The 26961-nt window shown below is 58.8% G+C and overlaps 1 protein-coding gene across 7 annotated transcripts in view; it reads left to right on the top strand.

Annotated features, from left to right (window-relative positions):
* The window catches only part of pogzb (pogo transposable element derived with ZNF domain b), a 108989-nt gene that overhangs the window by 40831 nt on the left and 41197 nt on the right, over positions 1-26961 (top strand). For 5 of the 7 annotated variants that reach the window (XM_070868612.1, XM_070868616.1, XM_070868614.1 and 2 more), the window contains exons 6-11: positions 15474-15842; positions 19540-19731; positions 20822-20922; positions 21836-22101; positions 23311-23468; positions 26148-26248. In XM_070868612.1, coding sequence (XP_070724713.1) covers positions 15474-15842; positions 19540-19731; positions 20822-20922; positions 21836-22101; positions 23311-23468; positions 26148-26248 — 1187 coding nt within the window. The remainder of the gene's footprint in view (positions 1-15473; positions 15843-19539; positions 19732-20821; positions 20923-21835; positions 22102-23310; positions 23469-26147; positions 26249-26961) is intronic. The other 2 variants (XM_070868617.1, XM_070868613.1) reach the window with 1 other exon arrangement.

Raw genomic sequence — 26961 nt, 5'->3', positions numbered from 1 at the left:
AGCCCCTCAGTCTGAAGGGTGACGGGAGCGACCCGAATCTCGGGCAAATCCAATTGCTGTCGGCGCCCAGAGTCTGAGGACCAAGAGCTCCGAGAAGGTGGGCCCCCTTCAGCGCAAGAGGCCGCCAGCCTGCCGTTTCCCGAGGAGCGGCAGGGACCTGAGGAGCAGCCTCTGGAGCTCCCGCGTTCGCCGAGCCGTGCGCGTCGTCCGACCGAAGAGCCGCCGCGGGGGCGCGCCCGAGTGGAACGGCAAGGATTCAAGTGGAGCGCCCGCTGGCAGGAACACGATCCACCCCGTGTCCAACGTTTCCAGACGTGCGAAGTCTCGGCAATCTCGTTGAACCGGGCCCGACCTCTCCCAAGAGCGACCGACGGAGGCGGCAGCGAGCAAGCGGGCGCGCTCGAGCTCCACGTCTCCGCCAGCGGCTGGTGCGGATTCAAGCAGAGCCACCCGCCCCCCCCCCCCGTACCCCCGAAGCAGCGCGATTCTCCAGTGTCCCCCTCGAGCCCAACGTTCCCAGAAGCCTGCACGCGCGCTCTCTCTCTCTCTCTCTCTGTCGCGCCCGCCCTCTCTCTCTCTGTCGCGCGCGCTCTCTCTCTCTCTGTCGCGCGCGCTCTCTCTCTGTCGCGCGCGCTCTCTCTCTCTCTGTCGCGCGCGCTCTCTCTCTCTCTGTCGCGCCCGCCCTCTCTCTCTCTGTCGCGCCCGCCCTCTCTCTCTGTCGCGCCCGCCCTCTCTCTCTCTGTCGCGCCCGCCCTCTCTCTCTCTGTCGCGCCCGCCCTCTCTCTCTCTGTCGCGCCCGCCCTCTCTCTCTCTGTCGCGCCCGCCCTCTCTCTCTCTGTCGCGCCCGCCCTCTCTCTCTCTGTCGCGCCCGCCCTCTCTCTCTCTGTCGCGCCCGCCCTCTCTCTCTCTGTCGCGCCCGCCCTCTCTCTCTCTGTCGCGCCCGCCCTCTCTCTCTCTGTCGCGCCCGCCCTCTCTCTCTCTGTCGCGCCCGCCCTCTCTCTCTCTGTCGCGCCCGCCCTCTCTCTCTCTGTCGCGCCCGCCCTCTCTCTCTCTGTCGCGCCCGCCCTCTCTCTCTCTGTCGCGCCTGCCCTCTCTCTCTCTGTCGCGCCCGCCCTCTCTCTCTCTCTGTCGCGCCCGCCCTCTCTCTCTCTCTGTCGCGCCCGCCCTCTCTCTCTCTGTCGCGCCCGCCCTCTCTCTCTCTGTCGCGCCCGCCCTCTCTCTCTCTGTCGCGCCCGCCCTCTCTCTCTCTGTCGCGCCCGCCCTCTCTCTCTCTGTCGCGCCCGCCCTCTCTCTCTCTGTCGCGCCCGCCCTCTCTCTCTCTGTCGCGCCCGCCCTCTCTCTCTCTGTCGCGCCCGCCCTCTCTCTCTCTGTCGCGCCCGCCCTCTCTCTCTCTGTCGCGCCCGCCCCCTCTCTCTCTGTCGCGCCCGCCCCCTCTCTCTCTGTCGCGCCCGCCCTCTCTCTCTCTGTCGCGCCCGCCCTCTCTCTCTCTGTCGCGCCCGCCCTCTCTCTCTCTGTCGCGCCCGCCCTCTCTCTCTCTGTCGCGCCCGCCCTCTCTCTCTCTGTCGCGCCCGCCCTCTCTCTCTCTGTCGCGCCCGCCCTCTCTCTCTCTGTCGCGCCCGCCCTCTCTCTCTCTGTCGCGCCCGCCCTCTCTCTCTCTGTCGCGCCCGCCCTCTCTCTCTCTGTCGCGCCCGCCCTCTCTCTCTCTGTCGCGCCCGCCCTCTCTCTCTCTGTCGCGCCCGCCCTCTCTCTCTCTGTCGCGCCCGCCCTCTCTCTCTCTGTCGCGCCCGCCCTCTCTCTCTCTGTCGCGCCCGCCCTCTCTCTCTCTGTCGCGCCCGCCCTCTCTCTCTCTGTCGCGCCCGCCCTCTCTCTCTCTGTCGCGCCCGCCCTCTCTCTCTCTGTCGCGCCCGCCCTCTCTCTCTCTGTCGCGCCCGCCCTCTCTCTCTCTGTCGCGCCCGCCCTCTCTCTCTCTGTCGCGCCCGCCCTCTCTCTCTCTGTCGCGCCCGCCCTCTCTCTCTCTGTCGCGCCCGCCCTCTCTCTCTCTGTCGCGCCCGCCCTCTCTCTCTCTGTCGCGCCCGCCCTCTCTCTCTCTGTCGCGCCCGCCCTCTCTCTCTCTGTCGCGCCCGCCCTCTCTCTCTCTGTCGCGCCCGCCCTCTCTCTCTCTGTCGCGCCCGCCCTCTCTCTCTCTGTCGCGCCCGCCCTCTCTCTCTCTGTCGCGCCCGCCCTCTCTCTCTCTGTCGCGCCCGCCCTCTCTCTCTCTGTCGCGCCCGCCCTCTCTCTCTCTGTCGCGCCCGCCCTCTCTCTCTCTGTCGCGCCCGCCCTCTCTCTCTCTGTCGCGCCCGCCCTCTCTCTCTCTGTCGCGCCCGCCCTCTCTCTCTCTGTCGCGCCCGCCCTCTCTCTCTCTGTCGCGCCCGCCCTCTCTCTCTCTGTCGCGCCCGCCCTCTCTCTCTCTGTCGCGCCCGCCCTCTCTCTCTCTGTCGCGCCCGCCCTCTCTCTCTCTGTCGCGCCCGCCCTCTCTCTCTCTGTCGCGCCCGCCCTCTCTCTCTCTGTCGCGCCCGCCCTCTCTCTCTCTGTCGCGCCCGCCCTCTCTCTCTCTGTCGCGCCCGCCCTCTCTCTCTCTGTCGCGCCCGCCCTCTCTCTCTCTGTCGCGCCCGCCCTCTCTCTCTCTGTCGCGCCCGCCCTCTCTCTCTCTGTCGCGCCCGCCCTCTCTCTCTCTGTCGCGCCCGCCCTCTCTCTCTCTGTCGCGCCCGCCCTCTCTCTCTCTGTCGCGCCCGCCCTCTCTCTCTCTGTCGCGCCCGCCCTCTCTCTCTCTGTCGCGCCCGCCCTCTCTCTCTCTGTCGCGCCCGCCCTCTCTCTCTCTGTCGCGCCCGCCCTCTCTCTCTCTGTCGCGCCCGCCCTCTCTCTCTCTGTCGCGCCCGCCCTCTCTCTCTCTGTCGCGCCCGCCCTCTCTCTCTCTGTCGCGCCCGCCCTCTCTCTCTCTGTCGCGCCCGCCCTCTCTCTCTCTGTCGCGCCCGCCCTCTCTCTCTCTGTCGCGCCCGCCCTCTCTCTCTCTGTCGCGCCCGCCCTCTCTCTCTCTGTCGCGCCCGCCCTCTCTCTCTCTGTCGCGCCCGCCCTCTCTCTCTCTGTCGCGCCCGCCCTCTCTCTCTCTGTCGCGCCCGCCCTCTCTCTCTCTGTCGCGCCCGCCCTCTCTCTCTCTGTCGCGCCCGCCCTCTCTCTCTCTGTCGCGCCCGCCCTCTCTCTCTCTGTCGCGCCCGCCCTCTCTCTCTCTGTCGCGCCCGCCCTCTCTCTCTCTGTCGCGCCCGCCCTCTCTCTCTCTGTCGCGCCCGCCCTCTCTCTCTCTGTCGCGCCCGCCCTCTCTCACTCTGTCGCGCCCGCCCTCTCTCTCTCTGTCGCGCCCGCCCTCTCTCTCTCTGTCGCGCCCGCCCTCTCTCTCTCTGTCGCGCCCGCCCTCTCTCTCTCTGTCGCGCCCGCCCTCTCTCTCTCTCTGTCGCGCCCGCCCTCTCTCTCTCTCTCTGTCGCGCCCGCCCTCTCTCTCTCTCTCTGTCGCGCCCGCCCTCTCTCTCTCTCTCTCTGTCGCGCCCGCCCTCTCTCTCTCTCTCTCTGTCGCGCCCGCCCTCTCTCTCTCTCTCTCTCTCTGTCGCGCCCGCCCTCTCTCTCTCTCTCTCTCTCTGTCGCGCCCGCCCTCTCTCTCTCTCTCTCTCTCTGTCGCGCCCGCCCTCTCTCTCTCTCTCTCTGTCGCGCCCGCCCTCTCTCTCTCAACAAGCACAATGTTTCCACACGCACGTGTGCTTACGTGTGGGGCAGCAGTTTGGGGTCTCCGAAAGCTGGGGGCGAAATGTACGCAGAGGGCCCCGTGGATCGTCCCCCGCCCAAGCGCCTTCCCCAAGCAGCGACACCTGGAGCGCCGGTGCTCCATTGGGTGGGGGGCGTGGCAGAGATTGGCTCCTTCACAAACGCTGGGCGCGCAGCTCGGAGCCGATTAACCAGGTGCTCGGCAACCCCGCTGTCTTCTCCAAGTTGCCCCGCCAACCAGCGAGACACAGGCCCCGTGGCCGAAGAAGATCGGCGGCAGTGCGAGTCTTAGAGGTCCATGTGGTTTGGGCGGGTGCTGGCTAAAATAGGGGGGGGGGGGGGGGAAACTAACTAACTCCAAGAAAATGACATTGAAGAAAATCGAGTTGATCTTCTGTACTGCTATCGGATGCTCACTCCCTCCATTTCTGTCCATTTAGTTGCGGTGCGTTCTCGTATCCCGTTTCCCCTCTTCCTCTTCTGTACTTTCTCTCCTGCACTCCTTTTTGTTTTCATCTCCGTGTCTTTCCATCTATCCCTAAATCTCTCTCGCACTTTTTTTTTTTTTCTTCCGCTGTCTTTCGCCCGACCCCCTTACTGCAGGAGTTTGATTTGCAAAAGGCCCCCGAATGCAGTGGTTATGCCCCTTCCAGGTGTTGTTGCATTGAATTCCCAGCTGTGGCTCTGGTGTGGTGCTGGGAAAGGACCCAGAGACTAGAACGAGGGAGGGGAGACCTGGGGTGGGGCGAGCAGATTAGGGGGAGTAAATGAGCTTGAAAGGGGACATGGGTTTCGGCCTGGGGTGGTCGTAAATGCTTTAAGTTTTTGCCAACGAGGAGGAGGGAGCCTGTTTGAATTGCGGGCAGTGCTTGAAGCAATGGGGCCCGTGTCTTGTGTTGGAGGCCTTGTCTCGTGATCTCCGCTCCCTCAGACCCATGACGGTTGTGTCCGGGCGCACCAGACCGGGACCCTGGCGGGTGGGAGTCACGCTGGCGCCCTCTCTGTCCTGTCCGGGCGCCTCTCGGCCTAGGCGAGACCTGAAGCCTTGGGGGCTAGAGTAGGAGAGCTGGCGTGTGAGTTGTGCCGGCCTCTGCAAATCTCGCCGCCAACAATGGCGGACTGCCGACAGGTTAGCGGGAACCCGGCGGGTGATTGGAACAGCGGGTGGGGGTAGGGTCGACAGATGTGGGCGGGGGGGGGGGAGGTCACGCAGTTTTAAAATAGATATATTTTACGTAGCTATCTGATGCACCAAAACTTAGGCGATTTCTTTCTTTCTTTGTTCTGTAAGGGGTTCAGCATAGTGTGCAACAAGTCCGACACCTCGTACCAGCTGCGTCTCCGTTTCCGGAGCAGCAACGACGCGCCTGTAATCTGGGGCAAGCCCAAGCTCTCTCGCCACAAGGCACTCGCTCGCCCGAGCAGGCGCAACAGTCCGGCTATAAACTGGAGCCGGTCCAGCCTCCCCTGCCACAGGGCTCTCTGTACTCCGAGCAATCGCCGCAGCCCGCCCGCAGTCCAGGGTGCATCCGACCGCCGTCCCCGGCCGAAGAGCGTCGGCGGGACAGCGAACACGTTGGCCGAGGGATCCAACAATCTGCGCTCCTGACCGATCAACAGCAGCAGCGCGCTCGAAGCGCCCTGCTCCAGAAGCAGGCGGCCCGCTGCGCCAAGGAGCAGCAGCAGCGAGACTGTGGAGGCCTGCCCTCCGCCGGAGGGGAACACGGCGAAGCTTGGCGCCTTCGGATGCGCATCGCCGAGATCCTCGCCAGGCACCCGGAGGGCTTCGACCCCCAGCGCCTCCTCCAGCTGGCCCAGCGCCTCCCCACCCGCCTGCGGACCCCCCGGCCCCTGTCGCTGGAGGAGCACCGGCGGCAGGGCCGCGAGCGGCAGCGGGCCTGGCGGTTCCGCAAGCGGGCGGCCGAGGTCCTGGCGGAGCAGGTGCAGGACCACGACCCCCGGCAGCTCCACGAGCTGGCCCGCTGCATCCAGAAGCGCATTGCGGACCGGCGGCGGCGCCAGTGCGAGCGCCAGCGGGCCTGCCGGCTCGGCGGGCCCAGGGGCGAGCGTCCGCGCCCGGCCGAAGAAGCCCAGCAGAGCGCCGCCGGCCTGATCAAAGAGCAGCGGCGGCTGAGGGGCTGCGAGCGACAGCGCGCCTACCGACTACGAAAACGCCTGGCACAGTCACGGCCGCAGAAGCGAGATCCCCAGAGCCACCACGACCTCGTCCAACGCTCCCAGAATACTCATCCAGAGGATCAGCCACAGCGTGAGTCTTGGAAGCGGTGTAGTTTGGGCTAGCATTGCAGACAGGGCAGGAATTGGAACGCAGTGAGACGCGCCTAATGAAATTCAAGGGAAAACTAGAGGTGTTTCCAATAGGGAGTCAAGACCAAGTTTAATGTTCAGGGGCTGAATTGTCGGAGGGAGGTGGGGGGGGGGGGGGATAATTGGGACCAGGATGTGCAGATGTTAATTATCCGACCTTATTTTTCTATCTTTTGGCAATGAGTCCATAATTTATAATGGGAGATTTCCTATGTCAACGCGTCACGCTGTAATTGCAGCCTCCTGCTAGTGGTGGCGCTGTTCCGTCTCCAATGCGGGCGCAGCACCCGACCGGGCACCAATCCAGCGATTCCATTCTAAATGACGGGCTGGGAATTTATAAATGGTGACGTGCGCGTAATGTTAGCTGAAGTCCCATGCCATTGCACGCGGGGAGTGGAGAATAGGTGTAGCTTTCAGGTGCATTGAGGGCTGTAGAGGGGAGGGAGGGAGGGGGTGGGGGCAGTAATTGAGGCAGGCGCGCAGATGATATTTAGTTGCACATTTTAAAGTCAGACCCAAATGCCCTTCATTATATATTTCCATTCTAAATTTTCCACATCTGCATTTATTGGGGACCACCTGTGTACACTGCAACGGGATTCTCGCCTTTACTGACTGCGGATCTGCAATTGCGGAGAAACGGTTTGCACGGCTCGGTTCCCCAATAAATAAGAATTCCTAATGGCAATAGTTGAGGGAAGTGTAGACAAGCGCAAGTTTTTAATGATTAAATATAGAGCTGCACCAAATCCCACAGTTGATTTATTTATTTTTTGTTCTGTAAGGGGTTCGGCATAGTGTCCAACCTCTGGTACCGGGTGCGTCACTGCCTTGGGAGCAGCGGCCGTGCGATCGTGCCCCGGGACAACCTCGGTCTCTCTCGCCGCAAGGGCCGGGATCCGAAGAGCGGCCGTGCGACCCCAGTCCAGGGTCGGAACGACGACTGTGTGCCCCCAGTCCAGGGTCGGAACGACGACTGTGTGACCCCAGCCCAGGGTCGGAAGGGCGACTGTGTGACCCCAGCCCAGGGTCGGAAGGGCGACTGTGTGACCCCAGCCCAGGGTCGGAAGGGCGACTGTGTGACCCCAGCCCAGGGTCGGAAGGGCGACTGTGTGACCCCAGCCCAGGGTCGGAAGGGCGACTGTGTGACCCCAGCCCAGGGTCGGAAGGGCGACTGTGTGACCCCAGCCCAGGGTCGGAAGGGCGACTGTGTGACCCCAGCCCAGGGTCGGAAGGGCGACTGTGTGACCCCAGCCCAGGGTCGGAAGGGCGACTGTGTGACCCCAGCCCAGGGTCGGAAGGGCGACTGTGTGACCCCAGCCCAGGGTCGGAAGGGCGACTGTGTGACCCCAGCCCAGGGTCGGAAGGGCGACTGTGTGACCCCAGCCCAGGGTCGGAAGGGCGACTGTGTGACCCCAGCCCAGGGTCGGAAGGGCGACTGTGTGACCCCAGCCCAGGGTCGGAAGGGCGACTGTGTGACCCCAGCCCAGGGTCGGAAGGGCGACTGTGTGACCCCAGCCCAGGGTCGGAAGGGCGACTGTGTGACCCCAGCCCAGGGTCGGAAGGGCGACTGTGTGACCCCAGCCCAGGGTCGGAAGGGCGACTGTGTGACCCCAGCCCAGGGTCGGAAGGGCGACTGTGTGACCCCAGCCCAGGGTCGGAAGGGCGACTGTGTGACCCCAGCCCAGGGTCGGAAGGGCGACTGTGTGACCCCTGCCCAGGGTCGGAAGGGCGACTGTGTGACCACGGGCAAAAGCAGCCCCCCTTGACTCAGCGGCTCAAATCTGAAGTTGTGCAGCACAGCATCGAGCCCCAAGAAGATGGGCTCCCAACTGAGAGCAAGAGCGCCCCACCCTCCCGCCTCCCGCTCGAAGAGGATCAGAGACAGCGGCATGCGGACCGGCCTCTCGCCAGGCGCGCCCGACCACCGCATGAGCACGCGGATGCCTGGCGCCTCCGCACGCGCCTGGCCACGGTCCACGCCGAGCACCCCGAGGAGCGCGACCCCCAGCGCCTCCTCAAGCTGGCCCAGTGCCTGCCTCGGCGGGCCCGCGACCCCCGGCCCCTGTCCCTGGAGGAGCACCGGCGGCAGGGCCGCGAGCGCCAGCGGGCCTGGCGCCTCCGCAAGCGGGCGGCCGAGCGGGTGGCCGAGCTGGTGCGGGACGGCGACCCCCAGCACCTGCGTGCCCTGGCCCGCTCCGTGCAGCGGAGGACCGAGGAGGAGCGGCGGCGGCAGCGCGAGCGACAGCGCTCCTGCCGTCTGCGCAAGCAGCTGGCGCGGGGGAGGAAGCCGCAGGAGCGCGGCGCGGCCGAACCGGCCCGGCGGCGGCGGCAGCCGATGCGGGACAGCAAACGAGCCTGCCTCTCCCGGATTCAGGCCTCTCTGGCGGAGGAGGAGCGAGCGCCACGTGAGTGTCGGAGGCCGTGTAGTTTGGACCAGCGCTGGCAAAAAGTAAAAGCGAGGGAAATACTGCTTGGGAAAGCTAACTCAGAGAAAAAAAAACTTACTCTGGTCAGACCAGTTGATCTCCCATGGTGTTGCTAACGGATAAAAACCATTGTAGCACTCGTACTCCGTTTAGAGCCCACATTGTGTGCATGGACTGTGCGCACCGTAGAGAGAGAGAGAGCGTGTGTGTGTGCGCGCCGTGGTGTGTTCATTGGGTGTGCGCGTGTGCACGCCATGGAGCGTGTGCGTGGAGTGAGTGTGCACGCGCGGTGGAGAGAGTGTGTGTGTGTGTGTGTGTGTGTGTGCATGGAGTGCGTGTGTACGTTTCGATCTCCTACCTTTTCTCTCGAACTTTTGCTTTTTTTTTCTCTCGCGCTCTCTCTATCTCGGACTCCTCACTCTTTCTATAGGTCTCACGCACTCTCTTTCTCTCGCACGCATTGTATTACCGATGGGCTGGATTTATGGCAATAGACCACCAACCAATGCCCTCCCCCCCCCCCCCCCGGCACGGTTCGTATAGCCTTGTTGCGATGAATCTGTAGCCGCGGGCCTGATGGTGCCCACACAGTGCGTCGAGCTGTGACTGGGGGGGAATTGGAGGGCAAGGGGTTGGGAACTAGGCTGGGCCTGCGGCAGTGTAACTAGGTTCGGGACCAGAGACCAGCAAAAGGGACCTGGGGTGATGCTGGCAGCCAAGAGTTGAGCCTGCGCTCTGGGACAGCCCAGTCTGTCGGGCAGTTTGGTGGATGGTACTGTTTGCCGGAGAAGAACGTGGCCTGCGGTGATCAAGCAGATGGGTGGGGGGGTAGGGAATGGGAGTGGAGTCTTGCCAATTGGGACTGGGCAGTGTTTGAAGGACGGGGGTCTCGCACTCTCTGTCGGGAGGCCAGCCACTCTGTGAGTTCTGATCCCAGCCGCCCGCCATGTCTCTCCGATTGGGAATATCAACAGTGCTGCTAACTGCTTCTGTTGGCCCATGTGGAGCTTGGCAGCTGGAGCTGAGCTGTGGGAGGCGTTGGCCCTCAAGTCCCACACCCGATTGTACTTTCCTGTACGTAGAGATGCAGCAGGACTTGGGTGTTCCTTTGACTGTGAGGGATTCTGACAGGTCTGACCTCGTGCCGCCACCCGTGTCTCGGCCGACGGCACGAGCGCGCGGTGGCGCCCGGCAGCTCCATGGTTTCCAAAGGCGCGCGGGTCTCGCTCACAGTGAGCAGCGATCGCCTTCCTCGGGAACCGCGGCCGAGCCTCCGACAGATCAGCCGCCTCCGAAAGCGCACTGCGCGCCGGTCCCGCGAGGAGCTTATTCCTGCTGGACCCGGGGTCCCTCGCTGAGGAAACCAGGAGCAATTGGCCCTCCGCCCCCGCGAGCGCCACAGGCCAGGCAGCACAAGGTTTGGCCGCCGTTGTCGAGTTCAGAGTGGAACTGTGGCAAACGTACAATTGGGGGGGAAACAAAACCGAGACCGGACATTCAGTGATAAATCACAGACAGATGGGCAACAGCAACAATCGGGCAGCAAAACGCCAACAAAAACTAGTTGGTTTCCTGTAGCTCACGGATTGTGGGGAAGGAGGGGAATAAATGGTCTCGTCACTGGCTCTCTCGCCTCACTGTCTCGCAACCTTCAATCTTTTTTCCCCTCTCTCACCGTTGCACTGTCCGTGAGTGTCTGCCTTTGCAATCCCTTCTCACGTTCTGATCTTTCTCTCGCTACTTTCCTCCTCTCTCCTCCCGTACACGTTTTACTGTCCCACCCTGTTTCTGCGCAATCTTTTTCGTCCTGTGGCTCCCTCCCGCACCCCCTCCCCCTCCCCCCACCTCCGCATTCTCGCCCGTGTCTGTCTCTCGCTCCGCATCTTTCCCCAGCAATTTCTCTTCCGATTTAGCCGGTTTACTGAACATAAATTTTTTGAACCGCTCGGAGATGAAGATGAAGCTAAAGGGGCAACAGGGTGCTCCTCTGCCTCGAGGCTGGTGGTCTTGCTGGCTCTAGCCCTGTGACGGAATATCCTAAGAACTGCTGCGGACGTGAGGGAGGCCGGCCGGCAGAGGAGTTGTGGGCAGGAGGGGGGAATGTTCAGGGTCAGAACCGGAGGCTGGGAAGTGGACCAGGAGCCAGGCTGAGGGGGTGTTCTGGGACACAGGTGTCGAGGGTTATGGGGAGCGGGCGGAAAAGTGGAGCTTGAGGCCAAGATCAGATCAGCAGTGATCGTATTGAATGGCGGAGCAGGCTCGAGGGGCCGAATGGCCGAATCCTATTTCTTATGTTGTAGTTTGCTCGGTTCGACTTGTTCCAGGGCGGTCCTGCGATAGAAGACGGTGGCTGGGAATGGGGGAGAGCGTGCGTGGTCTGAGCGGGTGAGCATGTTGTCGGGTCTCGGCCGAATCCCACCGCCCGTGGCTTTCTCCGCCCTGGTGGTTGCCTGTCTTCCCCCTCCCACCCTCCCCGACCGGCCGGTGTGAAAGCTGTCTTCTGCTGCTTTTGGTTCCTGTCGGTCCTGTCTGAATTGGTAACCCTGGCACCGAGACAGGGGAGCGACTGCCGACCACATCGCACGATCGCAGAGCAATCGGGCGGCTGAAGCAAGGGTGGCAGGAAGCAGACAGACGCGTCGATCTCTTGACTTGTGTGTTGTGTACAAAGGCCCAGTGTAATACTCAGCAGATCCAAACCTCACCTCGACGGCAGTGTACGATTCGGTGCCGTGCCCGTCGCACGCGGCGTCTTCAACACCCCACGGCCCGAGTCGGGAGCAGTTGACAGGAACGCACTTCCAACAAAGCCGACCACCGCCTCTCCGCCCCCTCCCGGCCTTCGAGCCACCGCAGCTCAGTGTTTTCGGCAAGCCGCGCGCTGGCCAGTCACGGGACGAGCGCCGACGGGAACTCAAAAGTTGGGGTGGGGGGGGGGAAAGCATGTCGGTCGACGCAGTTTGCGCGCAGCTCCGCCCCGAAGAGCGTCCCACACGCAATCGCTCGGACCGTGAGAAGCCGCTTAGTTTGGAGTCGCACAGGTGGGAATCAAACTCGAGGAGGGGCGTAAAGTTCAGGGAGGTGAACTGAGATATATCCGTCTACTGAGAAACATAACCAGGGACACGTCGGATGTAAACTAAATCTTACAAACCAAAAAGCTGACTATTGAAAGATTGAATGGGTAAAACCAGGAAAGTAAAATGGGGGATGATAAACGAGTTGACCTCCCATGGCATTGCTCATGGCTGATGTATATTTGTTTAATCCACACCAACTCTCCTCAATTTGTTCCCTCTCTAAAATTCTCTCTCCTCTGTGACTTTAGTCTATCTGTGATTCTTTGCCTCTGCCCTGTTTTTCTGCTCTCTTTGGCACTCGTACACTTTTTTTCCTCTTCTCCCACTGCCCCCCCCCCCCCCGCCACTTTCTGTAAGCTACCCCTTCCGTTCACTCCTTGGTGTGTCTCGCACTCTCTCTGCCTCTTAACACAAGTCGCTTTCCCGAAAGGCTCCCATTTGTGTTCTGGGTTCCCTTTTCCCGAAAGCGCCCGGGTCGGGTGACTTTCCCCTTGGCTATTGTGGCGCCTTTCTTGCCCCGCTTAAAGATGGCCCTGGACCATGTGACTCGGGATTTCAGAGCCTTTCGGGGGATGGTGGGCAGAGGGGAGTCTGAGGAACGGGAGCTGGAATCGGCTCTTGTGCAGACTTGTTCTTCCCGCTTGCTGTGCCCCCCCCCCCCCCAGTGCTAGCTGCAGCAAGGAAGTCTTTGTGGGATCGCATATCCGAGCTTGGTCGACCTGAAGCCCAGTGTCAGGAGGAGAAGGAGGCTGTTGCGTTTGCCTTGAAGGCTGCGACTGACTGACTGCTAACCACGTGACTGATGGTCAGCAAGAACCGATCGCATTTTCGAAATGGGCACTTTGTTATTACGGATGCCCCTAACCTTTGGGGGGGCGGGGGGTCTCCGTTGCGTCAGCGGCTCGCGGTCGGGTTCAGCGGATCCACCCTCCCTTTGCGCTTGGGTCTCGGCCTCTGGAGCGGCAGCGGGACGCCAGTTCAGCCTGTCGGTCGCGCCTTGGACCCTCGCCCAGCTGCGGCGCGAGCGTGTCGTCGCAACGCGCTCCACGCCTCCGAGTAACAAGGTCTCTGGAGCATTGTGTCCACACCCTGCGTACTGGTGGCGCAGATCCCCGGGTCCGAGCCACGCACCTGGCCTGCGGCCCCCTCGGAGCCGCGATCGCGCGACCCCGTGTCCTTTCCCTCGTCACGCAGATAACGCAACCCTCCTCCTCTCCTGTCGTAACGTGTGGAAAGATCGGTGGCTTTGCTGCTGTGGTGGGGGTGGGGGTTATGAACCGGGAGGAAAGGGGGCTTTTATCTGCCGCTCAGCCGCTACGTAACACCTTTTCGCCAACTTCTTTGCTGCCACTTGGATGAGGCAGACCGTGAGCAATGCCATGGGCGATCAACTAGTTTTTTTTAAAGTGCATCAATAGAACATTGTTGATCGGAATCCCGCACCAATCTGTCATTCGAACGGGAGGTTTGGGGAGGGATAAACAGCACTTTGTGATTGCAGAAAGTGCACTCGTTATTGGTGTGGAGAATTGGCGCGTACCTTTGTCAGCTTGGTCGTTTTGTTCTGCGGGTTGTTAAATGAAAACTGTTTCTCGATTTATTTATTTTTTGTCTGTAAATCGTGTTTGCAAATTCGTGCCGGTGCGCGGACCAGGTCTCCCCACTCACCCCCCCCCCCCCCCCCCCCCCCCCCGGCCTGTTTGGTTATGGTCGCAAAGTTGTGAGGGAGAGCTCGATTCAAGTGCTCGAGGAGCAGGACTTAGCCCCACCCCCCCACCCGAGCCTGCTCTGCCGTTCATCGAGATCACGGCTGATCTTTGACCCCGCCCGCTCCCCTTCATTCCCCTCGAGTCCAAAAATCTATCCTTCTCCGCCTCGAATATACTCAATGGCTGAGCCTCTACAGCCCTCTGGGGTAGAGAATTCCACAGATTCACCACCTTCCGAGTGAGGAAATTACTCCACCTCGGTCCTCGATGGCCGCTGCCGCAGTTGTTGAGCTGTGCTCCAGCACCGTCGCAGTCCCCCTGGTGTTGTGCTTGCGGTGCTGGACCAAGGACTGAGAGTTCGGGCCTCCCCCGCGGCCATATAATTCAACGAATCTAATCATTGGCCGGGCCTGTGCTAGAAGAACAACCAGCTCGTTGTGAATCCCTGACCGGTTTGCTAATCTACTTCCGAGAAGGATGTGTGCCACACCCTCCCCAGTCGATACAAGCCTCGGGGCAGACTGTCGCCTTTCCAGTGTCGCTCTCGCCCCGGGAACAATGCAAACAAAACAGTTCTTCACTTGCAACTCTTCCGCCAGCCCGATCTTTAAACGGCCGCTCGAGTCCCTCCTCCTCCTCTCGGAGTTGGCGGAGCTCGCCCCGCCGCGGGTCCGGGGAGGCGGGGGGTAACGCGCGCCGATCCGCTGGCAAGCCGGGCCTCTGTGGTGCCTCTCCGCAGTGGATGGGGGGGTGGGGGGGGGTTGGCAAACCGGGACAGGGTGCGAGCGCAGCCTACGCCGAACCTCCCTCTACATCCCTCGCTCCGTCCTTTGCGACCCCCACCACCCCCCCCCCCCCCCCCGCAGTTGCACGTCATGTCAACAGTACAGGCGTGACGCCCCCACCTACTGCCTCGCCACACGTGCGTGAGACGTTGGGCGCGGCCACAGAGCCACTGCTTCCTCCACGAGGCAGCGCAGGCCTGAGCTCCCCCCACTCTTCGGCGCGGTGCGCTTTTGTCGAGCGCCGTCCTGACTGCGCGCCCAGTCGCCTTTTTGGGTAAGCCTTCTTATTTTAGGGTTGAGCGCTATAATCATATGCGGTCCCTCGAAACGAGGATGACTTGCTTCCACGCCAAAAAACGGGCGAGTTCACAGGTGTTTCGAATGAAGGACCTGAACTACATCCTGAAGGGTGGAAGATGCCTGTGGGTGGATTTTTTTTAACGTGGGGTGGCCGTTGCACACCAGCCACCACACGGGCTTGACAGAGCGAGGTCTTGGTCCAGGGGCAAGGATTACCCAAGACTAACTGGAGACCAGCTCTGCTGCACGGACCGAGTGCGCGCACACATCGCAGTGTGGGCCGGCCCGTGCTGCCTCCCCTGGGCCCTGATCACGTCCCTCCACAGTCTCTCGCCGCTCTAATCCTCTTTCGTCAGTCTCCTCCCCGCACGGCAAGAAGGAACGGGTCTCAAAGGTACACTCTCTGGTCTGGCATTGATATTCCGGAGGCGCGTTCCAGAACCGGCAAACGGTGACTGTGTACCGCCTGGCAGTGTACTGGCTGAGTGCGCCTTCAGTCTTCCGCAGCCGCTGTAGACGGCTGAGTTCTGGGCGGGGTGGTGGGGGGGAGATGGGAGGGGCGGATGACTCGCCTCGCCGTTACCTTTAAGCCGCATAGCGCTCCCGCACAGGCCCCTTCGACGGCTTTGCGATTGGATGAACCGCGCGCCCGAAGGAATTTGAATGGGCCACGTGCGAAAAATAAAAGCTCCTACGTTAAACGTTAATCCTTTCCCTGTTTTTTTTTTGCGCACTCCACCCAAAACGGTGTTATCGCGGCAAGTGTTTTCCGTATTTTTGGCTCGAGAAAGCACATTTGCTCGTGCTAAATTCTTTCCCTCCCCATTGTGTAAGTTGTTTGGGGATTTGACTTGACCTTGAAATCAGGAGGCTTACCCGGGTGTTTAAAAATGGATCGATCACATTGCTGTTATGCCTATTGGCGAAAAGCAAAATGTTACGTTCGCAACCGTGCGGTTCTGTTTGATGTTTGTGTGAAAACAGATCTTTATTTCCTAATCTCTCTCCTTGTTTTTCTCTCTCTCTCTCCCTCCGGCTTTCCCACTCCAGCAGCTACCCAGTTTGTCAAGTCCGCAGTGGGCGTCCCTCAGCTGTGGTCTCCGGTCACCTCCATCCGGCCAGCCACCAACGCCTTCCCCGGCTCGGTCACCACGGTGATCCCGGCCACGGTGACCATCCGCAGCACGGTGCCGCCAGTCGCCCAGAAGCCGGCGGCGCAGACCAGCCCGACCCAGCCGTCCCACCTGCAGGCCAAGGGCCTGGCCCAGCCCCTGGCGTCTCCGCCCCCGCAGCCCCACCCGCACGCCCAGGCTCCTCCTCCGCCGCCGCCGACTCGGCCCCAGCTCCACCCCCACTCGCAGGCCAACATTCTGCACCATCCGCACACCCTCCAGCTCGCCAACCACGACCACAAACTAGGTAAGAGGGCGCGCAGAGGCGACTTGCCAGAATGGCACCGACGGGGGAGGGGAGGGGGGGGGCTGGACGGGGTGGGGGTGAGGGTAATTGTGTAAAATTTCAGCTCAGCCCTGGTACCAAACCTGAGCACTTCCAACGTACAGTTTTGGTCTCTTTACATAATGTTCTAGTTGCCACAGAGGGAGTGCCACGAAGGTTCACCAGACTGATTCCTGGCATGGGGGGGATTGTCCTCTGAGGGGGAGACTAGAACTAGGAGGCATTATTGGTTTCCATATTTACAAAAAGGATATACTTGTTTTGGAGGCAGTTCAGAGAAGGTTCACTCGGTTGATCCCGGAGATGAGGGGGTTGACTTATAAGGAAAGGTTGAGCAGGTTGGGCCTCCACTCATTGGAATTCAGAAGAATGAGAGGTGATCTTATCGAAACGTATAAGATTATGAGGGGGCTTGACAAGGTGGATGCAGAGAGGATGTTTCCACTGATGGGGGAGACTAGAACTAGGGGGCACGGTCTTGGAATAAGGGGCCGCCCATTTAAAACTGAGATGAGGAGGAATTTCTTCTCTCAGAGGGTTGTAAATCTGTGGAATTCGCTGCCTCAGAGAGCTGTGGAAGCCGGGACATTGAATAAATTTAAGACAGAAATAGACAGTTTCTGAAACGATAAAGGGTGATGGGGAGCGGGCGGGGAAGTGGAGTTGAGTCCATGATCGGATCAGCCACGATCGTATTAAATGGCGGAGGAGGCTCGAGGGGTCGTATGGCCGACTCCCGCTCCTATTTCTTATGTTCTGATTGGGAGAGTGAGTAGACTCGGCGTATATTCGCTAGAATGAGAGGTGATCTCATTGAAACGTACACAATTCTTACAGGGCTTGACAGAGTAGATGCAGGGAGGATGTTTCCCCCGGGCTGGGGAGTCTAGAACCAGGGGTCACACAGTCTCAGGATAAGGAGTCGGCCATTTAGGACGGAGATGAGGAGGAATTTCTTCACTCAGAGGGTGGTGAATCTTTGGAATTCTCTGCCCCAGAGGGCTGTGGAGGCTCAGTCGTTGAGTATATCCAAGGCCGAGATCGATAGATTTTTGGCTATTAAGAGAATCAAAGGATAAGGGGATTGGGCAGGAAAGTGGAGTTGAGGTCGAAGATCAGCCATGATCTCATTGAATGGTGGAGCAGGCTCGAGGGGCCGAATGGCCGACTCCTGCTCCTTATGTTCTTGTATTAAGGCACGATATAAATCCAAGTCTTGGTTTCTTTATATAAATGCAAGATTTTCTTATTTAAACTTGCCTGAAGCTCCCGCTCCCCCCCCCCCGCCAAATTTTTAATTTGGCTGCGCGGCCCGTTCACAATTCCCGCAGGCGCAAAACTTCTCGTTGGAAGAGCTGCGCTACACCACCTGACACCTGCGCAAGGGAACGTTGGATGAGGGACTCCAGTGACGTGGAGAAGCCGGGGTGGTTCTCCCTGGGGCAGAGAAGGTTAAGGGGGAGATTTAATCGAGGGGTTCAAAATCACGAGAGGTTTTGACGGAGTAAATCAGGAGAATCTGTTCCCGGGGCAGGAGGGTCGGTAACCAGAGGGACACAGATTGACGATAATCGGCAAAAGAACCAGAGGGGGAGATAGAGAGGAATTTTGTGTTTTTGTTGTACGCAGTGAGTTATGATCTGGAGTGCACTGCAGTAACTTTCAAAAGGGGAACTGGATAAATATTCTAAAAGGAACAATTTATAGGACTACAGGGAAAGATCGGGGTGGGGGGGTAGTGAGACTAATTTGATGAGGCTGGAGAAATATTTACATAGCGGGTTAGGATGTGGAAGCAGATTCAATAGTAACTTTCAAAAGGGGTATTGGATAAATATTTATGGGGGGAAAGAGTGGGGGGGAGGGGGGTAGTGGGACTGATTGGATCGCTCGTCCAAAGAGCCGTCACAGGAACAATGGGCCGAATGGCCTCCGCCTGTTGTATCATTCTGATTCTAGGAAGAGCCTTGCTGGTGTGTGCACAAGCTTCGGGCAAGTTGAGACAAGAAGATCTTGCATTTGTATAAAGACAGAAAGATTTGGATTTATACAGCGCCTTCATGGCTTCCTCGGTTATCTCAAAGCGCTTTGTAACCAATGAATGACAGTGTTAGTACCTGTCACTTGGTTGGGGGGGAAGGGCACTTTACATTCAGCGTTTTCCTCTAGCGGTTGGGTTTTCTCCCCTCTCCTGAAGGCACGAGCTCAAACCCATGGCCATTGCACTGTTGGAGGGGCAGTACTGAGGGAGTGCTGTACTGCGCTGTCGGAGGGGCAGTACTGAGGGAGCGCCGTACTGCGCTATTGGGAGGGGCGGTACTGAGAGCGCGCCGTACTGTCGGAGGGGCAGTACTGAGGGAGCGCGCACTGTTGGAGGTGCCGTCATTCAGGTGAGATGTTAAACTGAGGCCCCGTCTGCCCCCTCAGGTGGATGTAAAAGATCCCGAGGCCACTATTGGAAGAAGAGCAGGGGGAGTTCTCCCCGGTGTCCTAGAGCCAATATTTATCCCTCAATCAACATCACCAAAACAGATGATCTGGGTCATTATCATTATTGCTGTGTGTGGGAGCTTGCTGTGCACAATTTGGCTGCTGTGTTTCCCACAGTACAATAGTGACTACACTCCAAAAGAACTTCATTGGCTGTAAAGCACTTTGGGTGGTCGTGAAAGGTGCTATAGAAATGCAAGACCTTTCTTTTACCACTGAGTATTTTCCCTTTGCAAAGAAACACTACTATAGTGGATCTGAATGCTCAAATCCAGATTTAAATGTGAGCCAGAGTCCGTACTACCCAACTGGGCACGGTCAGTTCAGTGACCCACAGCTGATACTGCCCAACTGGGCAATGGTCAGTTCAGTAACCCACAGCTGGTACTGCCCAACTGGGCAATGGTCAGTTCAATAACCCACAGCTGGTACTGTCCAACTGGGCAATGGTCAGTTCAATAACCCACAGCTGGTACTGTCCAACTGGGCAATGGTCAGTTCAATAACCCACAGCTGGAATTGTCCAACTGGGCAAGGGTCAGTTCAATAACCCACAGCTGGTACTGTCCAACTGGGCAATGGTCAGTTCAATAACCCACAGCTGGAACTGGGCAAGGGTCAGTTCAATACCCCACAGCTGGTACTGTCCAACTGGGCAAGGGTCAGTTCAGTGACCCACAGCTGGTACTGTCCAACTGGGCAAGGGTCAGTTCAGTGACCCACAGCTGGTTCTGCCCAACTGGGCAAGGGTCAGTTCAGTAACCCACAGCTGGTACTGTCCAACTGGGCAAGGGTCAGTTCAGTAACCCACAGCTGGTACTGTCCAACTGGGCAAGGGTCAGTTCAGTAACCCACAGCGCTCACCCTGTACTCACTAGAGACCTCCACTCTCCAAATTCCCAACTTCAACACTGTTTAAGTGCACTCCATGTGAGAGTGCTCTGTGCCGACCGCGCTCTGTGCCGACCACGCACTGATGCTTGTGATAGCGGCCTGGCTGTGATGGTCATCCTGCCCCGCAGGGGAAACGCGTGGACACGTGCTTTGAGTTGCGCTGCGCGCGTTCCACCCACCGGCTCGCCGCTAATGCGTTAACTATCTCAAACCGAGTGTGCTGTGAGGGGAAGGAACAGGCTGCCATTTAAAACTCTCTCTTTTAAATCCCCAGTCAACTTCCTCCAGAACACTAATCTCATCCGACTGAAGACAGCAGAGGCCACGAAAGCAGAAATCCGGCCCAAGCCTGAGGAGCTAGTGAAGAGCAGCGTCCTTCCGTCCGTGCAGATCATCACGACCACCGCCGCCGCGGCCCCCCAGATCATGCTCAAGAACACACTAACCAACACCACGCCCTTCAAACGTAAGAAGCGCGCTTTTTACCTTTCACTCCTCAAGAACATAAGAACTTGGAGCAGGAGTCGGCCATTGAGCCCCTCGAGCCTGCTCCGCCATTTAATACGATCACGGCTGATCCGATCATGGACTCAGCTCCACTTCCCCGCCCGCTCCCCATAACCCTTCACTCCCTCATCGCTCAAAAATCTGTCTATCGCCACCTTAAATATATTCAATGACCCAGCCTCCACAGCTCTCTGAGGCAGCGAATTCCACAGATTTACAACCCTCAGAGAAGAAATTCCTCCTCATCTCCGTCTTAAATGAGTGGCCCCTTATTCTGAAACTATGTGCCCCCTAGTTCTAGCCTCCCCCACGAGGGGAAACATCCTCTCTGCATCTATCCTGTCGAGCCCCCTCAAAATTTTACACGTTTCAATAAGATCACCTCTCGTTGGTCTAAATGCCAATGAGTACAGGCCCAACCTGCTCGACCTTTCCTCATAAGACAACCCCGGAATCAACCTGATGAACCTTCTCTGAACTGCCTCCAATGCAAGTATATCCCTCCTTAAATAAGGAGACCAAAACTGTGCACAGTACTCCAGGTGTGGCCTCACCAACTCCCTGTACAGTTGTAGCAGGACTTCCCTGCTTTTATACTCCTTCCCCCTGTGAGGGACATTGGTGTTGGGAAGCACAGGGCTGCGCTCAGAGTCCGGATGCTCCGGGTAAGTTCTGCCCTCCCCCAGCCCGAGCTCCAATCGTCTCCCACTAGGCCACAGCTGTGATGTACCGTTGCTAACTCGGTCTGCCCCGTTCTACGATCGCAAGTCGACAACAGCCCGTGGCCAGCCAGGAGTGCGTTGGAATAGTCAAGTCTGGAGGTAGCAAAGGTATGGGTGAGGGTTCCAACAGTGGATGAGCTGAGGTGGGGGGGAAGGGGTGAGAGACGAGCGATGTTACACTATCGAAGCTCCCATGGTAAATTATCAGTATGGGCACCACTTAAATTTTAAAATTGCCCCTCTGTTTCTGACCATCAAGCGCAGGAAATTAATTTGAGCCTGTTTCTGTGCTAATCACTTTCGTTTTCCGGTCCCCTTCTTCGACAGTGCCGGAAAGCAATATCAATAATGGAGTTCCCATCCCGAAGGATTGCCCAAAGTGCAACATCCACTTCAACATTATGGAGTCCCTAAAAGTTCACATGGCTGTAAGTAACTCTTGGCTCCATGTTGCCTCTGGTCCGCAGAAGGTGCGGCTTTAAGGCGACAGGCAAAAGAACCGGAGGCAGCATGAGGGGGAAAAACCTTTTGACGCATCTCACGGTTAGGATTTGGAACGCGTTACCCGATTGGGCGGTGGACACGATTCACTTGTAGCCTTCCGAGTGGGAATTGGGTAAATGCTCGAAGGAGAAAAGATTGCAGGGATCTGGGGAAAGAGCGGGGGGGCGGGGTTTTAGGAATAATTGGATCGCTCTTCGAAAGAGCCGGTGCAGACTCGATGGGCCGAATGGCCGCCTTCTGCGCTGTACTGCTCGATGGTTCCCTCGCGTGCCTGTACGGAATTTCCATTTCGTCACCACTTCTTCCCCGTCTCCCCTCTCCCATGGGTTTGGAAGGACAAATGACAAAAGAAATAGGAGCAGGAGTCGGCCATTCGGCCCCTCGAGCCTGCTCCGCCATTTAATAAGATCACGGCTGATCATCGACCTCAACTCCACTATCCCGTCTGATCCCCATCTCCCTTCATTCCCTTAATGTAGCATTCCCGTGAAGCGCCGTGGAACCTTTTACTACGTTAAAGGTGCTATATAAATACAGGTTGTTATTAAAGACTGTAGGAAGAGGGGAAGACTAAGGGAGGCGAGAAGTTCCACACTTTTTTTGAAGCCCTGACAGGTGCAACGAGTCTCCGTTCCAACCTTATTCTCATTCCAAGTTGAGAGATTTTGGACTTGCATCTTGAGGAGAGGCCAACGCTCCGGGGGGGGGGGGGTATCTTGAGGAGAGGCCAACGCGTGGGGGGGGGGGGGCATCTCGAGGAGAGGCCAACGCTCGGGGGGGGAAGAAAGCAGAAAGAGTTACCGATCCTTGCCTCACCCCACATTCTCCTCTCTGCAGTACTGCTGCCCCCAGTTGCTGAATCCGTCGACCCCCGCCAAGAGCCCCCAGCTGCAGCCGCACACAGCACCGCCCCTGGCCCCACAGCAGCCGCCACCACCACCAGTCAAGCTCGCCGAGCCCACCATCGGCAAGCTCATCATGCTGGTGGACGACTTCTACTACGGCCGGGACGAAGGCAGCACCTACCAGATGCTTCACGAGATGAAGACCAGCACAACGTTCCGCTGCCTCAGCTGCTTGAAGCGACTGAAGAACAATATCAGGTACTCGCGCGCGCGCTCTCTCTCCCTCTCCCTCTCTCTGTTCCACAGATTTGTCAGTTCAGTGGGTAGCACACTCGCCTCTGAGTCAGAAGGTTGTGGGTTTGAGGCCCCACTCCAGGGACTTGAGTACATAAATTTAGGCTGATGCTCCCAGTGCAGTGCTGAGGGAGCGCCGCACTGTCGGAGGGGCAGTACTGAGGGAGCGCCGCACTGTCGGAGGGGCAGTACTGAGGGAGCGCCGCACTGTCGGAGGGGCAGTACTGAGGGAGCGCCGCACTGTCGGAGGGGCAGTACTGTGGGAGCGCCGCACTGTCGGAGGGACAGTACTGAGGGTGCGCCGCACTGTCGGAGGGGCAGTACTGAGGGAGCGCCGCACTGTCGGAGGGGCAGTACTGAGGGAGCGCCGCACTGTCGGAGGGGCGGTACTGAGGGAGCGCCGCACTGTCGGAGGGGCAGTACTGTGGGAGCGCCGCACTGTCGGAGGGGCAGTACTGAGGGAGCGCCGCACTGTCGGAGGGGCAGTACTGAGGGAGCACCGCACTGTCGGAGGGGCAGTACTGAGGGAGCACCGCACTGTCGGAGGGGCGGTACTGAGGGAGTGCCACTGTCGGAGGGGCAGTACTGTGGGAGCGCCGCACTGTCGGAGGGGCGGTACTGAGGGAGTGCCGCACTGTCGGAGGGGCAGTACTGTCGGAGGGGCAGTACTGTGGGAGCGCCGCACTGTCGGAGGCGCAGTACTGTGGGAGCGCCGCACTGTCGGAGGGGCAGTACTGAGGGTGCGCCGCACTGTCGGAGGTGCTGTCTTTCAGATGAAACATTAAACCGAGGGCCCCGCCTGCCCCCTCAAGTGGACATAAAAGATCCCGGGGCCACTATTTTGAAGAAGAGCAGGGGGAGTTCTCCCCGATGTCCTGGGGCCAATATTTATCCCTCAATCAACATCACTAAAACAGATGATGTGGTCACATCGCTATTTGTGCACAAATTGAGCTGCAGAGTTTTCAACATTACAACAGTGACCACACTCCAAAAGTACTTCATTGGCTGTAAAGCGCTTTGGGACGTCCGGTGGTCGTGAAAGGCGCTATAGAAATGCAAGGCTTTCTTTGAGACTGTGGCGGCGTGTTTGCTCAATGTTTTTTTTTTTTTGCAGTGATTACAACGGTCGAGCTGCATACGCCTAAAACGTTGCCCCTTGATTTCCCGCAGGTTCATGAACCACATGAAGCATCACCTGGAGCTGGAGCAGCAGAACGACGAGAGCATCGAGAACCACACTACCTGCCAGCACTGCTTTCGGCAGTACGCCACTCCCTTCCAGCTGCAGTGCCACATTGAGAACGTGCACAGCCCCTACGAAACCACCAGTGAGTGCCTCCTCTTCCCTCGCTCCTCGCACCGCCTTCATTCCCGCCCCCCCCGCGCAACGCGGCATGACACGACGCGGGCCGGATGAAGCGGAGAGAGGGCGAGCCGAGCCGGGTCTGGTCACGGCGTGCGGCCAGCGGGCAGGAGTTTTGATTCTTTTCCTTTTAATTATTCGCCCGCGGGATGCGGGCGTAACCACGGGCCCTCTAGAAGGTGGCGGTGAACCAGGTAAGGACGGCAGATTTCCTTCCCTAAAGGGCACTGGTGAACCAGATGCTTTTTTTACGACAATCCGGTGGTTTCATGGTCGCCATTACTGGCACCGGCTTTTTATTCCAGGTGTATTGATTTTAACTGAGGGGGTGCGGTAGTATAGTGGCTGTTACTGGACTAATTATCCAGAGACAACAGCGACGACTTGTCACGTGCATCAGTAACGATGACCATTAAACTGCCGGATTATCGTTAAAAACCCCAACTGGTTCACTAATGTCCGTTAGGGAAGGAAATCTGCCGCCCTTAGCCGGTCTGGCCGGATATGTGACTCCAGACCCACAGCAACGTGGTTGACTCGTAACTGCCTTAAGAGGGTTGTGAATCTGTGGAATTCGCTGCCTCCGAGAGCTGTGGAAGCTTGAGACATTGAATAAATTTAAGACAGGGATAGACAGTTTCTTAACCGATAAGGGGGCGGGCAGGGAAGTGGAGCTGAGTCCATGATCGGATCGGCCATGATGGTATTAAATGGCAGAGCAGGCTCGAGGGGCCGTATGGCCTATTTCTCCTATTTCTTGTGTTCTTAAATGGTGGCTCACCACCATCTTCTCAAGGGGCGATTAGGGATGGGCAACAAATGTCGGCCTTGCCAGCGACGCCCACATCCCCATAACACATATATATATATTTTAAATCCCCAGCTGCCGTGCTGGGGATTGGAACTCGTGCCTTTGGATCATTAGACCAGGCCTGTGGGTTACTAGCCCAGTGGAATAATCACTGTGCCACCATGGTGTGCAGTGGGTCAGTGGAGATTGATTCTTGCAAGTGTTTGGTGCTCGAGAGAGAGAGAGAGTTCAGGCTCACACCAGAGGTTTACATACAGAAGCTGCACTCCAGGACATAGTCGACGTATTTACTGAGGTGTACGAAAGAATGGGCCTTACGCTAAACATCCTTAAGACAAAGGTCCTCCACCAGCCTGCCCTCGCGGCACAGCACTGCCCCCCAGTCATCAAGATCCACGGCGCGGCCCTGGACACCGTGGACCATTTCCCATATCTCGGGAGCCTCCTATCAACAAAGGCAGACGTCAACGACGAGATCCAACAGCGCCTCCAGTGCGCCAGTGCAGCCTTCGGCCGCCTGAGGAAAAGAGTGTTCAAAGACCAGGCCCTCCAAACTGCCACCAAGCTCATGGTCTACAGGGCTGTAGTGATACCCGCCCTCCTGTATGGCTCAGAGACATGGACCATGTATAGTAGACAGCTCAAATTGCTGGAGAAATATCACCAACGATGTCTTCGCAAGATCCTACAAATCCCCTGGGAGGACAGACGCACCAACATCAGTGTCCTCATTCAGGCCAACATCCCCAGCATTGAAGCACTGACCACACTCGATCAGCTCCGCTGGGCAGGCCACATTGTCCGCATGCCAGACACGAGACTCCCAAAGCAAGCGCTTTCCGGGAGGGCGCTGAGCACCTCGACTCTCGTCGCTGAGAGCGTGCAGAAACCAAGCACAGGCAGCGGAAGGACCATGCGGCAAACCAGTCCCACCCTCCCCTTCCTCCAACCACTATCTGTCCCACCTATGACAGGGACTGTGGGTCTCGTATTGGACTGTTCAGCCACCAAAGAACTCACTTTAGGAGTGGAAACAAGTCTTCCTCGATTCTGATGAAGGATACGTGGTATATTCCTGAGTCGCTGATCAAGTGTAGAGGAACAGAGGAACCTTGGAGTGCAGGTCCACAGATCCCTGAAGGTAGCAGGCCAGGTGAATAAGGTGGTTAAGAAGACATACGGAATCCTTTATTAGCCGAGGCATCGAATACAAGAGCAGGGAGGTTATGCTCGAACTGTATAAAACACTGGTTAGGCCACAGCTTGGAGTACTGCGTGCAGTTCTGGTCACCACATTACAGGAAACATGTGATTGCACTGGAAAGGGGGCAGAGGAGATTTACCAGGATGTTGCCAGGACTGGAGAATTTTAGCGATGAGGAAAGATTGATTAGGCTGGGGTGGTTTTCTTTGAAACAGAAGGGAGACCTTATTGAACTGTATAAAATCATGAGGGGCTTGGATAGAGTGGATAGGACGGACCTGTTTCCCTTGGCAGAGGGGTCAACAAGCAGGGGACATAGATTTAAAGTAATTGAGGGGAGGTTTACAGGAGATTTGAGGGGAAATGTCTTCACCCAGAGGGTGGTGGGGGTCTGGGGTGGAACTCACTGCCTGAAAGGGTGGTAGAGCCAGAAACCCTCACCACATTTAAAAAGTACCTGGATGTAACACTTGAAGTGCCGTAACCTGCAGGGCTACGGACCGAGAGCGGGAAAGTGGGATTAGGCTGGGTGGCTCTTTGTCGGCCGGCGTGGACACGATGGGCCGAATGGCCTCCTGCCGCATTGTAAATTTCTCTGATTCTCTGATCTGCTTCACTTCTGTTTGTAGCAAAGTGTAAGATCTGCGAGCTGGCCTTCGAGACGGAGCAGCTGTTCCTGCAGCACATGAAGGACACCCACAAGCCGGGAGAAATGCCCTACGTCTGTCAGGTAAAGCCCCCTGCTCCTCGCCCGCTGCCTCAGAATCACTCCCAGCTCGGCGCAGTCGAGGTTTTCAGTCAATGCGAGAGAGAAATGTGCAGTGGTGGTTAGATGTACCCTGTAGACAGTCGAGGAACCATTATTGAGTCTGACGCACACGGGAACATTTTGTCTTTTTGCCCCGTGTTCTAACTCGCACCGAGTCCCATTCACCCATCACCCCCTGTACTCGCTGCCCTGTGTCCTAACTCGCACCGAGTCCCGCTCACCCATCACTCGCTGCCCCCGTGTCCTAACTTGCACCGAGTCCCGCTCACCCATCGCCCCCTGTGCTCGCTGCCCCTGTGTCCTAACTCGCACCAAGTCCCGCTCACCCATCACCCCCTGTGCTCGCTGCCCCAGTGTCCTAACTCGCACCGAGTCCCGCTCACCCATCACCCCCTGTGCTCGCTGCCCCCGGGTCCTAACTCGCACCGAGTCCCGCTCACCCATCACCCCCTGTGCTCGCTGCCCCGTGTCCTAACTCGTACCCAGTCCCGCTCACCCATCACCCCCTGTGCTCACTGCCCCCGTGTCCTAACTCGCACCAAGTCCCGCTCACCCATCACCCCCTGTGCTCGCTGACCTACATTGGCTCCCGGTTAAGCAACGCCTCGATTCCAAAATTCTCATTCTTGTTTACAATCCCTCCATGGCCCTCGCCCCTCTCTATCTCTCCAACT

This window comes from Pristiophorus japonicus, chromosome 30 (genome assembly GCF_044704955.1).
Source record: "Pristiophorus japonicus isolate sPriJap1 chromosome 30, sPriJap1.hap1, whole genome shotgun sequence".
NCBI lineage: Eukaryota > Metazoa > Chordata > Chondrichthyes > Pristiophoridae > Pristiophorus > Pristiophorus japonicus.
The sequence above is the reverse complement of the archived record's forward strand: the minus strand, read 5'-3'. Positions and strand labels throughout refer to the sequence as shown.